The 16,583-nt window shown below is 49.9% G+C and overlaps 1 protein-coding gene across 7 annotated transcripts in view; it reads right to left on the bottom strand.

Annotated features, from left to right (window-relative positions):
* Nucleotides 1-854: 854 nt before the first annotated feature.
* The window catches only part of CHST10 (carbohydrate sulfotransferase 10), a 33,019-nt gene continuing 17,290 nt past the window's right edge, over nt 855-16,583 (bottom strand). For 2 of the 7 annotated variants that reach the window (XM_027128813.1, XM_027128814.1), the window contains exons 2-6: nt 15,497-15,588; nt 14,799-14,937; nt 13,709-13,943; nt 11,184-11,289; nt 7,285-9,716 (exon numbers count right to left, since the gene is read on the bottom strand). In XM_027128813.1, the coding sequence (XP_026984614.1) occupies nt 9,179-9,716; nt 11,184-11,289; nt 13,709-13,943; nt 14,799-14,837 (918 nt within the window). In that variant the 5' untranslated portion in view covers nt 14,838-14,937; nt 15,497-15,588 and the 3' untranslated portion in view covers nt 7,285-9,178. Of the gene's footprint in view, nt 3,558-4,822; nt 5,023-6,071; nt 6,170-7,284; nt 9,717-11,183; nt 11,290-13,708; nt 13,944-14,798; nt 14,938-15,496; nt 15,589-16,583 lie in introns of those variants that run through there. The other 5 variants (XR_003437628.1, XR_003437626.1, XR_003437627.1 and 2 more) reach the window with 5 other exon arrangements.

Raw genomic sequence — 16,583 nt, 5'->3', positions numbered from 1 at the left:
TCAACCTAAGTTACACATAGATATAGATGAATGGACTGTGTATTGTTACAAAGAAACAACAAAATGGAATCGCTTGTGCTAAGCCCCACATCAGCAAACCAAACTTAATACCTAACCTAATTACAGTTACAGCCTCCCCCAGGAATAGAGTCTTAACCCAGCGGTCCAGGGACCGGTTTCATGGAAGACAATTTTTCCATGGACCTGGGGTGGGGGGTGATGGTCATGGAAGACAGTTTTTTCACGGAGCGGGGAGGGGGGGATGGTTTCGGGATGATTCAAGCGCATTACATTTATTGTGCACTTTATTTCTATTACTGTTACATTGTAGCATATAATGAAATAAGTATACAACTCACCGTAATGCTGACAGGAGGCGGAGCGCAGGCGGTAACGCGAGCGATGGGGAGCGGCTGTAAATACAGAAGAAGCTTCGCTCGCTCACCTGCCACTCACCTCCTGCTGTGTGGCCCGGTTCCTAACAGGCCATGGACTGGTACCGTTCCGTGGCCCAGGGGTTGGGGAGCCCGTCTTAACCGGTCAGTATGGAAATTTCTTGTCAGCACCACTGAGGCAATCTACCACACAGGTCCCTTCTGTCCCCTATAGGTAGCTTACCTAAGCCTGAAGCAATCTACTCTTTTCCTCCTTTTGCTTATAAAAGCCTTCCATTTTGTACAGCTCCTCAGAACTCCTCTCTACTTGCCAGATGGGATGCTGCCCAGTTCATGAATCGTTTAATAAAGCCAATTAGACCTTTAAATTTTACTCGGTTAAATTTTTGTTTGTTAACAGTGTGTACAGGTAGACACACAAGCGCATACACAGAAAACTGTCACACCCGAAGCCTTTTCTGCATATCTTGATTTTACTATATTTTCTGAATATTAAGCAGGAAAACCTTTCTGTAGAATAATTAACTTACCTGCAAGTTTGAGCAGTTGTGGAATAGAAAACTTGCTAATGAACGCTATTCACCTGGGTTTTGTTGATGCTGGACAGGAATAGAGAAGATTTCTTTTTCTGAAACTCCCACCAACGTCCCAAGGAGTGTTTTCAGGCTGACAGTTGCTGGTGAGGACAGCCCTTGGCAAACACAACAGCCGCCCTGGGCCCACAGCAGGTCCCCATTCCCCTCAGAACAAGGCATACAGAGTTGGCTGGATTCGCTCCAACTATCACTGAGGCAAGTTCCAGCAAGAGTAAAACTGGGTGACATCATACAAAGACCTAAGCAAGGGGTTCCAGTCTTTTACTAAGAATTATCTCCTGGAAGGGAAGCTGTCCGTTTGTTTTTAGAGCTTATGATTTAATAAAATAGACAAAATTTCCATTTCCCTGGCTCAGAGATTTTTGGCAACCTCTCCGTAGACTTAGTTTGATTTCCTATCCTCTACCTGCTCTTCAGCAGAGCAAATCTGACCATGTACATCCTGGGCCTAATTTCAGAAGAGTACTGTTTTGTAACCACCTTCATTGCAGCTTCTAAGACCACCTTGGTGAGCTTCCCTGTGTACACAAAGGGAACCTGGGTTTAGCGGGCACTAGAATAGGAGACAGCGCCCCCTGGAGGAAACTGGTGAACAAAGCTGGCAGAGAAACTGCTACAACCTGATGGCTTATGAGTCAGCAGTGGCCCAAGGACCCCCTTAACTTGTGCACCTTTGATGTTCCCAACTGTAAACTGGGTATTCTCACTTCTGCTATCCTGTCCATCTTCTTACGCTTGGAAGTTCAGGTCAGAGGTCGTCCACACTTCCCTCCTCAGAAAGCACTTTCGATTTATCCAAAATTTTATGTGTTTTCATATTTGGCTATTTTTAAGATCAGTGAGAGATACCATCAACGGGAATGCCAAAATTGTGAAACATCAGAAAGTAAATTAAAATGAATCATGAGGTTTCATGCAGATATGCTGGGGGAGAAGGGAACAGGTTGTCAGTTCTTTCTTCCCAGGAAAAAACCCTGATGTCCTGGGGTTTCCCAGCCCTCCTGGCCTGGGCAGGGTAACCACACCTTTTTATGGGGTGGGCCCTGGCTCAGAAGACTACAGCTTTTGGTCATAATTACCTAATATCTAACCAACTGAAGACTAGAGAATATACAGCTGCTATTTTTATTACCATCCTTCTAGTTTCCAAATAATTTTGCAGTGTAATCTGTTTATGGCCAACTCTTTACTTATATTCTCTATGTAACGTGGAGGTTGGTTCTAGTTTTATTGCCTTTTAGAAACTTCCCTAAAGTCGTAACATTGGTTTTTTCCTTTTCATTAAAAAATATCTGTGGCCCAGAAATTCTATGCTGAGGTATCTACCTAAGACAACCAAAGGGTTCAAATCTATTTCTTGTATCAAGGGTGTAGGAGGAAGGTAAAAGGAATACTCTTCTTCAGCACCTGGATTTTCAGGGTTTTCTGTGAAGGCCTTGAGCAATGGTTAAGGGGTATCCTCACCAGCCACAAAGCACTACTTTAATGTGAGGCAGCTGGAGCTCATTACCAGGAACAAGGGTGGGAACAGGGGGCCCTACTTCCTTTCTTCTTCCTGTTTGTGCCCAGCTCCTCCTGTTCAGCTCAGAGGTGTATCTATCTCTCCTCCTTAAACCTCTGGACCTGCAGGAGCTCATCTGGGCCTCCGGACCCTAAGGTGGAGCGGCCAATCTGCCTGGCTCAAGATGAGATTCTCATATTCTTATTTCCAAAGTGCTGTCGCCTGATCCTAATTGAACTGTCAAATGTTCACAGATCAGTTTTGCTATCATGTACAGAAGGCTCTAACGTATATCTGACACTCAAGTTATTTTAAGAGATGAAAGAAGGGCAAATTGTTATTGTTCTTTTCCTAAGGAAAATGGTAACCAATAGCTGAGAAGAACATGCATGGAGAAATTGGCAGCTTTCTTGTGAGTGCAGACGTTCCTTCTTTAGCATCCCTGTCCTCCAGTTATGGGATGGGGAGGGTGGGAAGGAGAAAAGGCGTTCATGAGTCTTTAGGATGGGGTGGCGTGGAAGCAGCTTAGTTCATGACTGACTCCCAGTGAATGCTGGCAGCTGGGGAGAAGGGAGGTCCGACGCTGCTGCAGCGGTGCCAGGCGTGCAACAGGTGGGTAGCCAAGGGGGTCAGCGAGCGTTCCTGTAGAAAAACACCATGCTCAGAACGACTGTGCTAAGTCAAGGGAGCATTCATTAAGTATCTGTTCAGGCTCAGGAGCTACGGGAATAAATGGAAACAGTCCCTGCCCTTGAGGGTCACTCGGTCATGGGTGGGAGGAGGGGAGTGAGTGGTAGGGGGTGAAGGAGAGCAGGAGATAGGAGATCGATCCATTTAAAACATTCTTTCCTGTAACAAGTAACTGACCTAAGGCTTCCTCGCAGGGGGAGCAGGAGTTAGGTTTATTTAATCCACTATCCTGTTGGCAATCACAGCAAGCCCTCAAGGGCTTTTCAGGAGAATGAGGGCCTAGTTTATCCCCCTTGACATAAACGTCGGAGGTGTGGGGAGGCTCCGCTTTTCCTAGAAACTGTACTTGCCTCTGTAATTCATCGACAGCATGTGCTGTGGGAAGAAGACAAGTGGATTGAAGTTAAAGCATGAGAGTCTGCTTGGTTCAGATAGTCGCTAGTTGTATAATCCTTACACTCAAAATGGGTTTATTGTACACAACATGTCGCTGGGTCTTTTTTTATCCACTCTGGCAATCCCTGTCTTTTAATTAGTGTATTTTGACCATTCACATTTATAGTTATTACTTATACAGTTGGATAAATACGTTTGTAGCTTTTCTATTCATTGTGCTTGTTCTTTCTTTTTTTCTTCTGGTTTTGAACATTTTTATGTGATTCCAATTTCTCTTCTCTTAGAATATCAATTACATTTCCTTTTTATATTGTTTAGCAGTTGCCCTCAAGTTTACAATATACATGTATAACTAATCTGAGTCCACCTTCAAATAACACTATACTGCTTCATATGTAGTGCCCAGTCTACTGGGAAGCCATCAGAGGCATTACACTGTTACACTTCTGTGGATTTCTAGCATTTCCTTTTGATTTTTCTCAGAGTTTCCATCTCTCTGCTTACACTACCTATCTGTTCTTTCATGATGTCTACTTTTTCCATTAGAGCCCTCCACATACTAATTGGTTATTTTAAATTCCCTGCCTGAGAATTCCAACATTTGTGTCGTATCTGAGTCTGGTTCTGATGCTCTTCATATTGTTGTGGGTTTTTTTAAAAAAATTATCTTTTAGCATGCCTTGCAATTTTTTGGTTAAAATCCAGACATAATGTACATCAGGTAATAGGAACCGAGGTAGAAGGCCTTTCATGTTAGGATGTACGGTAACCTGTGAGCAGCTGGGCTGTGTGTAATGTTTGCTGCAGCCATAGGTGCCGGAGGCTCCAGCTTCCTCCAGGGTCCTTGCTGCTACCTCCTCTATTGTCCCTGGGCTTCCCTAGGAACTACTCCTTAAACAGAGTCTGTGCCTTGCAGCTCTCCCAGCTGTAACTCAGAGTCATTGTATTTGATTTCTGGTGCTGTGGAGGCAGGGCGTGGGGAGGGGGTGTCATTCTACAATTGTAGCTTTAAATCTCAGTCTTTTAGTGGGCCTGTGTCTCCAGGCTGTCACCTTTACAGGTGTTTCTTAGCTGTTTTTTTTTTTTTTTTTTTTTACCCCTGAGGTGAGACAGGAAGGCTTGAGGGGGCTGGAATTGGGTAAATGCCCATCTCCTATGTGGGATAAGGCTCTGGTGAAGTCTTTCACTCTAGCTAGTAGCCCTTTGTTATGGAGGGTGCTCTGGGCATAGTTCAAAATGGTTACCTTTCTCCTCTATCTGCAGAGCCAGGAGGAGATTTTTCTTGACTCTTCATCATAAGAATGCCTGGTAGCTCACACTCAACCTCCAGCAATTTGTCAGGATTACCACGTAAGTGATCCTACCGTCCACGGCTCTGGTGGTTTCTGCTACAGGTAAGTTGATCTCAGCTGAGAATCTCCGTATTCACTCATCTCATGATTCTCTGACGAGTATTAAGGAAAGGTGTTTATTTTCAGTTTTCTCAGCGTTTTTCTTGTTGTAACAATAGGAACGACAACTTCCAAGCCCTTTTTACACACTGGGCAATAAACCTTTCAGGCCTACTTCATGTCATTATTTACATTAAAATGCTTTGTAAATGGTAAAGCACTATACTTCCATACGGATTATTACGGATTTGTCAACATTCACCACGAATTTGGGAGTTGTCACCAGGAAATGTCTGTCAAGGCAGGAATTACATTTCCCAGCTCCTGTGAAATTGCTGTGTGCCTCAAGGACGCAGTGAAAGACATGTGTCCCAATGCCACAACTGGCTCATAATAATGCCCCAGTGGTCCTCCCTCCTCCTACCCTTCTCCTGCAAGCAGAGGACCATGTGACCTTTGGGTATAATGGAGCCACAAGATGGAAGATTCCCTGCCTACGAGGAACAGACCACTGGATTGTTATGTGTGCAAGACATAATCATTTTATTGTCTTTAATCACTGAAACCTTGGTTTTTGTTTGTCAGGGCAGCTGATGCTACCCTATCTAACAAAGAAACCGTTATCCTGATAGTGGAGCTGCAGTTACAAAAACCTAAAATTTGTGGTTTTCAAATTTCATATTCACTGGTTAGGAGCTGCGTGGCTAAAAAACAGATATCGTGGGCTGGAAAGATTGAGACTCGTGACGCTGCAGTGCAGTATGGAGTGAAACTTACCTGCGACAATATGAGTGATAAAGAGAAAACAGAAAGCCTGTTGGGGAAAATGGAGGGAAAGAGGCAAAGTGCAAGCATGTATTGACTGTTCCTCTCCACTTTCTGAGGGAGGGAGGGACAGAGAGAGAGAGAGAGGAGAGAGAGAGAGAGAGAGAGAGAGAGAGAGAGAGAGAGAGAGAGGGGGAGAGAGAGGGGTGGCTAGTTGAAATTGGCAAGCACAAAGGAAAAGTCCAGAATTTTGGGTCCTTGCAGTGTTACAACAATTGAGAGTGTACAGATTACAGACAACAAGAAATAAGACTGAAAAAGGCCTGTTAAGACTTACCAGGTCAACTCAGTTTTGAGGACAATACAGATGATGGATGTGATGTTGCTGTCCAAGTCTTGTTTTAGACAGCTTGCTTCAAGATGACTGCTAATAAACTGACAGGGAGACTGGCTTGAGGGCAAGGAAACAAACATGTAACTCCCCAGTCCTTCCTGTGTACCTGCCACCCCCAGGCCTGGGCGGCCCTGTTCAGCACTTGGCGGCCTCTACTCCGCTGCAAGCTCGCAGCTCTGCTCAGCTCTGAACCCCATAACCCTGATGGATGCAGCGCCTGGCGTGTCCCAGGGGCTTGGAAGAGGTACTGTGAAATAACACATTTTATGGCAAGACAAGAAAAACTTAAATGTAAAAAAATCTTCTCTGCCCTTTGGCCTCTTCTCTACCCTCTACCGTGCATTGTGTCTCTGCATTAGGCATTGACCAAACCTCCCAATCGGCAGAAACACCTGCTCAGCCATAAACAGCAACATTCCCCTAGAACCAACAAGACAACTCCTTAAAAGATAACGTTCTTTCTTAATCTTGCAAAGGGTCACAAGGACCCACCACTTTGTACCTGAAGATCTGGATTGTGTAAACTGTCAACAGTCCATCATTTAATGTATAACCCTCTGTCTCCAAAAATTTTTGTTAACTGTGCTCTGACTTCTAATGGGCAGAATAGCTCTCAGAGTTTTCCGAGAGGCTGTTCCCGGGTTATAATCCTCAATTTGTCTCAAATAAAATTTTCCATTTCCTTCTTAGATCGACGGATTTAATCTTTCATCAGCAGTACCTAGAACAATTTACATTTCATCAAAGAGGTGGCGAGGCTCTTCGTCCAAAGTTCGGCTGCATCTCGATCGTTTTCCCCTTCTCGTCCCGCTTTCTGTTCCCTGCTTCTGCAGGTTCCAGTTAAATGCGCTAAGCTGGGGTTGAGTGGGGAAGTGGGGGTGGGGTGTGGTGAGGGGTAGAGGGTGAGCGGTCGGGAAACCAACATCCCCCAGTAACCCTCTGGGACCGTGTCCCCGGTCGGTGATTCTTTCTCCCGGGACCCCTCCCCGCCCTTCCCCGCCCCCCCAAACAGAGCCACCTGGGCCCCGGCATGTGGGGATCTGCCATCTCTGCGTGCACTCAGCCTCTAGGGAAACCAAATCTCACCTTGGCTCTGCGCATCTCACTGTTGACAGTTTCCAACATAAGACCCATGAAACTAAAATGTGTGAGAAGAAATCCAGTAAGAGAAAAGCCATCTAAGACACAAGTCTATTAAGTCAACCTAATATTATTAAACTTGCAAATTCAGGAACTGCCCTCCCTGCCTTAAGACCGCTTCTTGGAGGCAGAGTTGCTTCTCCTGTTTCTTTTTGAATCAGGCTGATGCTACTTCTGAGTGCTCACCTGCACATTCCCTGCGGGGTCGCCCTCTCTAGCTGCCATCTCCTCCTCCCCCTGCCCCGCCAGGTGTCTCCCCTGGGAATGAGCTTCGCTCCACCCCACAGAGACACTCCTGCATCAGGTGCGGAACGATTTCAACAAGCCTCTGCTAAAACATGATAGAAGAATGACTGATCCTGCAGCCTCCGCGTGTCAGCAGAGGGTGACGGGCCGCCACGCTGGCTGCCCATCACCAGCGTGGCGGGCAGGCACACGAGCGCCTCTCCTCCACCGCCGGCTCGCCCGCAGCCATCACGCAGGCCCGCGTGCCCCTCACCGTCGCCAGGCCTCGGGGACGTCGCGTCCACACAGCACCTGACCTGGAACCGCGGCCCACGTCAGGTTGGCACGTGTTTTGTTTTAATTTCATGTTACTTTCACATTTACAAACTCAGGAAGCCACACTGAGCAAGGGACGGTGGAGGCTGCCTGGAGGAAAAGCTGGGCTCCTGGGCCCTGTGCAGCCTGGACGCTTGGGACTTTTCGCAGGGAAACTCTCCCGTACCTTGAGGGACCTCGCTGTCGGACGGCACCTGAAATGGTAGCCGTGGCCTGCTCCTCAGCGCCTGGAAGGTGCGTTACTGCGGCTGCCTCGGCCCAGGAGTTTATTGCTGGTGAACTTGATTACCCAACTTACAGTCCAGGATGACAGCATCATCAGAAATGGGTCCAGTGGTGCGCATTTTGCTGAGACGAAAGGAGACTGAAATGTGTAAGCTGCACTGACTGGGCAATACTGGCATGTTGCCCGTGTTTGCCGCTGGCCCCCAGGAGGGCCTGGCCTTGGGAGAGGCAGGTGGAGACCCCCCTCCCCGTGCCCATCCACACGGGACCATCAGAGACAAGAGGCAGACAGTCACCAGGGTGGACGTGCCTAAGCCCAGGGCAGCCCGAGCTCCAGCACCCGGCCAGCTCTGCCTCTTCCCAGGCTCCCTTTAAGGTCCCCAGAGACGTTCCTTTTCTCAGGTGGGAAATGTGTACACTCCCCTCACTTTGCAAAATTGGATCTCTTGGGCTGAATGAGATCATCACTTGGCAGGCAAAGGTCTGGAAATGTGGCCCAGCAGCACACAGGCATGTATTCTGAATAGATGGACTCCCGGAGAGTGCCCTCGAGTCATCCCTGAACTTCTCAGGAACAGAACAGTCGTGGAAAGAAGGGTCTGCCTCTGTGACTACAGTGGCGCCAAGATGAAACCCAGAGGTGTAATTACTCAGATTTGACCCTATCTCGGCCCCTGGGATGTGTGCAGACCACTGGCTCTTCCATCTCTCCTGAAAGCGCTGGGCGCCATGTCTACAATCCCCTGGGGACAGGCATGACCGCCCCACCGTCTGCGGGAGCTGCAGGTGTCTGACCACCGAGGGAGGTGACTCGAGGCTGTATGATTTTTCCTCCCGTCTGTTCAACTGCAAATGTTTAGTGTCCTTCCCCGCTGAGGAGAGCAAAGGCCCCATGGCACTGGGGCTGGGGTGGAGGAGGGAGGCAGGGCCCGCCGTGCACCTTCTGTCCAAACTAGGTCATAATGGTCAGGGTCCAGCTTCACTGGCCAAGGCACACCCAGGTCCATGGGAACTGAGGAGTGTTCAGGGGGAACGTGACAGAGCAAAGTGTCATTTCTGTGCCCAGATCTCCACCCGGTTAGCCTCTGGTCTAACAAAGATACTTGAACTCACAGTCCTACACATTAGTTTAGCAAAAAATCTGGCTTCTGATACCCAAAGAGTTTAAAGTCCCCTTCAAAACGTGCATAGAGGCGCCGGATGTCTCGTTTGCTGATACCCAGAAAGTAGTGCTCGACTTTGGTTCTGTTATACGCGGTGATGCCCGGGGGGATGGTGGGGTAAGACACCAGGTGGTCTATGCCAGCCTCTTTCAAGATGTATGGGGCGTCGTCCTCCAGGGTCTCGTGGTGACCGATGATGCTGTACTTGATCTCGCAGGGTGCGCACAGTTCCACGTATGTCACCCAGTGGATGATGTGGTCCCCAAACTGAAGGTCCAGCCACCTATGGTTCGGATCACCCAGGTAGCGCACAAAGTCCTCAAACTGGATGCCCCTGGTCTCCGTTCGGTTCCTCCTGTACTTCCTGATGATGCCAGGGGCAATCTCGTGCCTGTACCAAGGCTCAAAGCGGGGGTTGTGAACAAACTTATCCTTAAACGCAGAAATCAGTCTCTCGAAGGGATCTCTTACGATAAAAAACTTGAAGTATGTCTTCAAGCTAAGGGAAACAAATGAAGATGAAGAAGTTAACCTGATGCTGCTGGTGGTGCTGGCTGTGGGTTGTGAGGAAGAGTGAAGTGTGATGGCCGGAGCAGTGGCAGCCACCACGCTGAGCCCTGTGCCAAGCACACTGCATGTGGCTCTTACTCAATCCGCACAGCCACCCTTGGAAGCAGATCCTGTTATGAACCCATTTTACAGGCTGAGGAAATGGAGGCTCAGAGACCTTAACTGTCCAAGACCACAGTACTCATCACCCCCGGGGCTGCTGTGAAGACATCTATTTAACCCATGTTTTGTTTCACTTGAGTAGTTTGAAACTTCAGGAATGTTTGAAAGTTTTGTTCCTGTGCAGAAAACCGTTAAGGGCAGGAACCCTGACTGAGTTAGGAACAGCTGAGGCCTGAGAATGACTCTAAGGGTACGTCTTTAAAAACTCAATTCAAAGTTTCCAGGGGAAGGAAAATGGGGGGCAGAGTAGGGGGGGAAGAGGAAAGGCAGAGTGAGGCTCCAGTCTCCAGCTGGCGGAAGGGGGTCTGGGGGAGCTGCCAGTGGGGGGGTGGCGGCGCAGGGGTACTCCCGTAAAGGGCCTGTACTGACAGTGACAGAGCGATGACGACACTGCTGTGATTCCGTGCGCTCACCCAGGGCAGAGACCCTCTCAGCGCTGCAGGTCTCAGCGTGTCTACTCTCACAAAAGCCCCGCAGGATCGCTGCTGAGGGGGGTGACAGGACCGCCCTCCCCCAGGAGGGTCTCTGACCTGGCATTTGACACCTGCCTTCTAAGGCTGTACACGTTGGCAAGAGTGAGTAACCAATACTGGAAGCAATGAAAATCAAGTAGCTGAAAAGCAAGGGAGGTGAAAGATCATTCGGTGCCCTGACACTGACTGGCGTATTATGTACCTGTTCCTTTTAAACCTTGTTCTACGGGGCCATACCACAGCTGTCAAGACAACTGTCCAATCAGCTAAGGAACTTTCCCGATGCCGGTCTCCCTCCTTGCCGTGGTTGGTGAGGCCTGTCTCTCTCCACCTCTGCTGGGTCCAGCCGATCCCGCCACCCCCCAGGGGCAGCTGCCGCCAAGGCAGGCATAACACCTTGGGAGAAAATGAAAAATGAAGTGGGGTTTCCCTGTAACCCAAATCCCTTTCTTATGAAATGAAGGTCATGTTCAGTAAGAAATCCATAAAACTTAACAAAATCAGAGCAGAACAAAAATGACCACTCATTTCTATAAGACAGTTACGCAACCTTCATTTTAATAGCCTGCATGAAGGTTAGGGTGGAGAAGACATTCAGAAATTCTCACAAAGACGTGAATTTAAATGCGCTGAACGCTGGGCGTATGCCCGGCTGCCTCTCACCAACACAAACCAGTAGCTCTTGGAGCCATCTGGGAAACACGGCAAGTACAGAGCCGAGCCTGCGGGGTTTTATCGGCATCCCCCTCCCCTGCTCCTACCGCTTCTGAATTTCTGCATCGCTGAAGGAAGAGAGACGCGGGAGGCCGTTCTTCTCGTGGTCGTGCACCACGCTTTCAGGGATCTCTTCGATGGAAGGAAAGGCTCCTGGGAGGCAAACAGGGAGAGGGCGTGTTGGGGATGCTGCCTTTAAAGACAGATGCCCGTCTCGAAGCCCGGGCCCGCGTTCCCCATGGGCCATCCCAGTATCCACGTTTAGGTCTTTGAATTTCAACTGCTTCTGCGGGCAGGATGAGAGTGAAGAAAAGCTTCTGGTGATCCACAGGCCATCTGGAGGAAACAGACGAGTTAGGAGGAGGGAGAGGGAGGGAGCAACGGCTACAGCAACGAGCACCTAAATCGGGTTCAATCTGCCACAAAAGAAAGATCAGTGCCTGCAAGCAGAATGCCCAAAACCTGCAATACTGACTCTGCTCTGGAACTGGGGGAAACTGCCAGAGAACTGGGACCATGAAACCCACAGCCAGCAGAAATAGAGACACAGAGGTAGAGATCAAATGTATGGACACCAAGGGGGAAAGCGGGGGTGGGTGGGATGAACTGGGAGACTGGGATTGACATACAGACACTACTGATACTAAGTATAAAATAGGTAACTAATGAGAACCTGCTGTATAGCACAGGGAACTGTACTCAGTGCTCTGCGGTGACCTAAATGGGAAGGAAATCCAAAACAGAGGGGATACATGTATACGTACAGCTAATTCATTTTGCTGTACAGTAGAAACTAACACAACATTGTAAAGCAACTGTACTCCAATAAAAATTAATTTTAATAAAAACAACACAACAACACACTGCTGATCCATGCCCGCAGCTCGGGCCCATCACTCCCAGCATGACATCACCCAGGCCTAAGAGGTTCCTAGGTAACCTCACAGCATCCCAGACTGGCAGTGGCCAAGAAGTGTGGTGCTGGACAAGTCAGGCTGATGCTGTGCGAGTGATGTGATATATTCGAAGCACAGCTCAGAGGAGGACACGGGGTGTCTGAGGAGAAGGCAGGGCAGGGCTGAGAGCCACAGCTCCTGGTCCAGGCTGCAGAGTGGAACCTGGGGGGCCCATCCTAGGGTTGGAGGGTTGGGCAGGTGCTTCCCTCTTTTCTCAACTTAGACAAATGGAAATAAAGCATCATTGTGCTGGGGTGCTAGCCAAGCCTCTGCAACCCTTCATGTGCACCTTTGTGTTAACCTTGCCATGTTAAACTCAGAGTCTGGCGGGGAAGGATCTCTGTTGGGCCATCTAAGCAGTGATCACAGCCTCCCAGAATATTTAAGCCCCGATCCAGAACCCTGTGCTAATAAGTGCAGTGGACGGATGGCTATAAAACAAGCAAGATGCACATCTGCTCTCACGGGACCCACAGAGGAACCAGCTCTGAGGATCTGCACCTGGATCTGCTCTGGTACCTGTCGCCACGCAGGTGCATCTACGGACAGCTGAAGGCAGCCCCGGGACTGTCCTTCTCCTATCACATGGCCTGGCAAACCGCTCCCGTTTCTATCCCGCCCGCATCAACGGGTTCTTCTTCTTCGAAGTCTGATGCGTCACACAGTGGTAGCAAATCTAAGACTTCTGTACGTTTGTTGCTTTAAATCTGATTTGTAAGCTCATTCTCCGATGTCAAAAATCCAACGTACTGCCTGATTACTCAAGAAGTGCACTGATTATAAGCAGAAGATGAGGCAGGTGTCTCCCTTTTCTTCCCCAACGAACCAGGGAAGAGGCCGAATGACACCCAACTCCGACACCACCTCTGAGAGCAGCGGCAGGCCTGGGGGGGCGCGGGACGGAGAGCCCGGGGCCATGTCCCATGGGGCTCCGAGGTCTGATTCCTGATCCAGGAGTCACACGGCTATCTACTGGAACTATGTTTCTTTTGAAGCTGCATTTAGCAGAGCCCATAATTATCTTGGGTCAATTCAGAGTAACTGGAGTTTAAACAAACACAGTGTCTGAAAAGAGTGGTGAGGAGTCAAAGCCTGTGGTGCGTGAGGGGCACTCTCCAATGATCTGATTTGTTCCCAAGTGAACACCAGACTTCCTGAAGCAGGCGGATTAAACCTCCGAATACGGATGCTCAGTGTAAGATGGGGACGACTGCAGGTGGGGAGGCCCCCAGACCCACCAGTGTCCGGGTGTGGGTCCTTCTCAGCACAGGAGGGCAGCCATGAGGACAGCTGCTGGATGGCCCAGTCAGCGTGGAGCCCTGACCTCCCAGGACAGAGTGAGTGACTCGCAAGAATCAATGCAGGGACTCTGAAGAGAGGCAACGGGACCAACCGGGCAGGCAGAGATAGGGAAGCCAGGAGGCCCTGACCGTGGGTGGGGAGCGCCTGCGTGAACCCCGCCAACTCCTAACGTGGACACAAACAGGAAAAATGCCGGCACGCTGTCTGTGAGTCACCGGCCAGTCCCGGGCTCCTCTCTCGGCCGCCCTCTCCCACTCCCCCGCCCTGGCCCCGGCCACCCTCCCTGCAGACCCTGAGGTCCAGCGAGGACGCACCGTTCAGCACGATCAGCACTTTCTTCCACTGGGTGTTGCCCACTTTGGGCGTCTGGCAGAAGAGAATCTCGTGCTTGTCACAGACAAATATCCGGTCGAGGACAAACTTGGAGACGGCGGTGTGTGAGAGGTTCCTCAAGGTGTCCTCCCTGCACACGTTTCTGACGAGCTCCAGGCGTTGCATATAGACCAAGGGTTGAACGAGCCGCCCTCCCGGCAGCATATTCCCGGTCAGCTGCAGGGAACGGAGATAAAACGGGCACAAGGGCTTCATTAGCAGAACGGAGCATGCCGGGCATTAACTCACGGAGGCCGGAGCCTGGGGGCTGTCGCCACAGAAGCAGCAGGACGGAGGGCGTGAGTCAGCGCCGCGGCCCGGGGTTCAGGCTGCGTGGATGGGCTGGACCACAGTGCAGCCAGAGACGGCTGACCCTGTCCCCTAATGCTCAGCTTGGACAAACCGCGGGGGCGGGTGGGCTGCCTGCCTGTCGCTGTGCTGATGGCATAATGGCAATGGCAGGATATCCTCCGTTCAGCGATCTGAGGGAAGGCCAGCTTCTGCCCCCTCGCTCTCCCTCCATGTGACCTGAGTGTAAGTATGTGGCCTGGACCTAAGAACCTGCTGTCTACACAGGCGGTGGCTGTTTTGAAGATAACCTGGTACCTTGGTGTATCTGGTTTATTAATTTAAGAAAACACCTTAGGTCACTGAGTGTGGGTTTTAAAAAGGCAGGCACCGTTATTCCACTTCCTCAGGGCTGAGCACACCATTACGTTTCTCTGACATGCGGCTTCAGGTGAGGAGAGGGGCTCTGCCTGGCTGTCAGGTCAGTGGTACCAGTGGTTTGGCTGCTGTGAGCAGGTGATGGAGCCCATCAGCACTGGTTCTGCTCTGAGGAGTCACGAGACCAGGTGAGAAGATCCGCGTGAACTGCGGGGTGAAGGCTGTGATGCCAGAAACCCAGGGCTGTGCTGTCCAGACTTTGCTGGATGCTTTCTGTTGACCTTACGTGCAGCTCATGGGCAGGACTGTCCCTTCTCTGAGTTTAATTCTGGGCCGATAAACATCTTTAGAGCTGGCTCTCCTCACCTTATTTCTTCCTGCACGAGGGCAACCTGAACCTTCCATCCAGACCCGGCACAGGGGCCAGCAGGGGGAGAAGGGGGTCTCAGGAGTGCGCCCCTCACCTTGGCTGGGGGACGATTAGGAATTTACGTGCAAAAGGAGCCTGGGGAGAAATTGGAGTCAGAGTGTCAAGGAAGGTGAGCACGGGGAGAGGTCAGCGGCCCTGGGCCCTGCTGCTAACCCCCGTGACCCTGGATGGTTAGCTTTCTTCCTACCCTCAGTTCTCTCATCCACACCCCCCGGAGGCTGGACTAGCTGCCCCGTAACTCCAAAGTTCCAGGATTCCCAGGATTCGGGGGCAGAGACCTTTTCCCCTGGTTTCCTACCGACTCGCCCAACATCCCCAATCCACCCAGCACAAAGCTCATTCTCGGCTGGGCGGGAACTCAACACAGTCAACACTCCAGAGCACCCACAATGCACAAGGCCCACCGACCGGGACTCCCCCGGCCAGACACTAAAAGCAAGCGGAAAGGTGCAGAAGCAGCGACTCTAAAGCTGAGCATGACAGTAAGTGGAAACCAGCTGATGAGGGCAGGGAGGGAGGAGAGGCTGTTCCCCGTGATGGGGGACCCGCTGGGGCCAGAGGGGTGAGCAGGTGAGAGGGATACGCCAAGGAAGAATGGGTAGAGGGGTCAGTGCCGCGGCCTGGCTGTGCCCACCTTCAGCTCCTCAGGGAAGTGCGTCTCTCTCAGCGACCTCCCCGCGTCGGGCGCGGCGGTCAGGAACAGAAACTCCTGCTTGGCGCTGTAGGCTAGGAGACATAGAGAGGTTAAAACATCTTCCCATGGAGGGGCAGACACCCCGATCAGTGCCACAGCCCAGAGGCCCCAGGAAGAGACCCACACAAACACACCCAAGTGATAGCTGACAAGGCACAAAAGCAATGCGGTGGGGCAGCATCTTTTCAACAAACGGTACCCGAGCAACTGGACGCCCCCAGACAAAGAAGGAGCCTTTCCCTAAACCTCACCCTTTATTCAGGATTAGCACTTAAATGTGAAACAAAAAACTATACAACTTCTTAAAGAGCATAGGAGTAAACCTTGAAAAAACGGATAAACTGAATCTCATCAAAATTTAAAACCTTTGCTCGGCAAAGACCCTATGACAAGGATGGAAAGACAAGCTACAGACTGGGAGAAACTATCTGCAAACCACACGTCTGACCAAGGACTGGAATATCTAGAATATGTAAAGAGCTCTTAAATCTCAACAGTAAAAAAAAAAAAACCGCAAACAATCCCATTAGAAAATGAGCGAAACAGGAACAGACATTTCACCAAAGAGGATCTAGAGGTGGAAAAGGAACATATGAGAAGATGTTCAACGTCATTAGTCATCAGGCAAATGCAAATTAAGACCACAGTGAGATACCACTGCACACCTATCAAAATGCCTGAAACAGACTCCAAAAACTCCCAATGCTAGTGAGGAGGCAGAAAAAGGAATCACTAACACATGGTTGGTGGGAATATAAAATGGTACAGCAGCTCTCAGAAACTCTAGAAGAAGCAGTTTCTTCAAAAATTAAGCATTCAACTACAATATGACCCAGCAATTGCATTCCTGGGCATTTATCCCAGAGAAATGAAAAATTATGTCACAAAAACCTACGAATGTTCACAGCATTTTTATTTATAATAGCCCCAAACTGAAACAACTCAGCTATCCTTCAACAGGTGAATGGTTAATCAAACACTGGTACATCCATGCCATGGAATACTACTCAGCACTAAAAAGGAACAA

The sequence above is a fragment of the Aethalodelphis obliquidens genome, unplaced genomic scaffold, assembly GCF_003676395.1.
Source record: "Aethalodelphis obliquidens isolate GAN/ISIS:26980383/991018 unplaced genomic scaffold, ASM367639v1 scaffold35, whole genome shotgun sequence".
Taxonomy (NCBI): Eukaryota; Metazoa; Chordata; class Mammalia; order Artiodactyla; family Delphinidae; genus Aethalodelphis; species Aethalodelphis obliquidens.
This window is presented reverse-complemented; position numbering and strand designations above follow the sequence as displayed.